Source organism: Penaeus monodon, chromosome 30 (genome assembly GCF_015228065.2).
Source record: "Penaeus monodon isolate SGIC_2016 chromosome 30, NSTDA_Pmon_1, whole genome shotgun sequence".
Taxonomy (NCBI): domain Eukaryota; kingdom Metazoa; phylum Arthropoda; class Malacostraca; order Decapoda; family Penaeidae; genus Penaeus; species Penaeus monodon.
The window spans coordinates 17,235,962-17,236,266 of record NC_051415.1 but is presented as its reverse complement, the minus strand read 5'-3'; the positions used below and the strand labels follow the sequence as shown (position 1 = coordinate 17,236,266).

At 40.7% G+C, this 305-nt stretch overlaps 1 protein-coding gene across 1 annotated transcript in view; it reads left to right on the top strand.

The window, feature by feature from the left end:
* Positions 1–305, top strand: part of LOC119592569 — a gene marked incomplete at its 3' end in the record, with an annotated part of 18,718 nt that overhangs the window by 16,275 nt on the left and 2,138 nt on the right. Inside the window, 1 exon segment of the mRNA XM_037941446.1 lies at positions 180–270. Within this exon segment, the coding sequence (XP_037797374.1) occupies positions 180–270 (91 nt within the window).

Here is a 305-nt window from a genome sequence, read left to right as displayed (position 1 = left end):
GCCTTTCGTTATCGGCTTTGGTTAAATTCGAGCATGGATAGAGCTTAGTATTTTCACCATCGATTTTACTCCAAGATTTGTGATATAATAGCACTCGTTTCATCCATACTTTCATTCTTCCATTTATTAGTATCATATTTCAATAAAAACAACATAAAATAGCAAATGAAACTTTACAGAACCCATGCCGATTTGGATCGTTGGTCTACTGGCCAGCGTCTCTGTGGTGCTTTTGACTTTTTTGGCTCTGATGGGGAGACAAATCCTCAGGTAAGATGGGTGCAGCGGAGAGGGACACGGAGGAG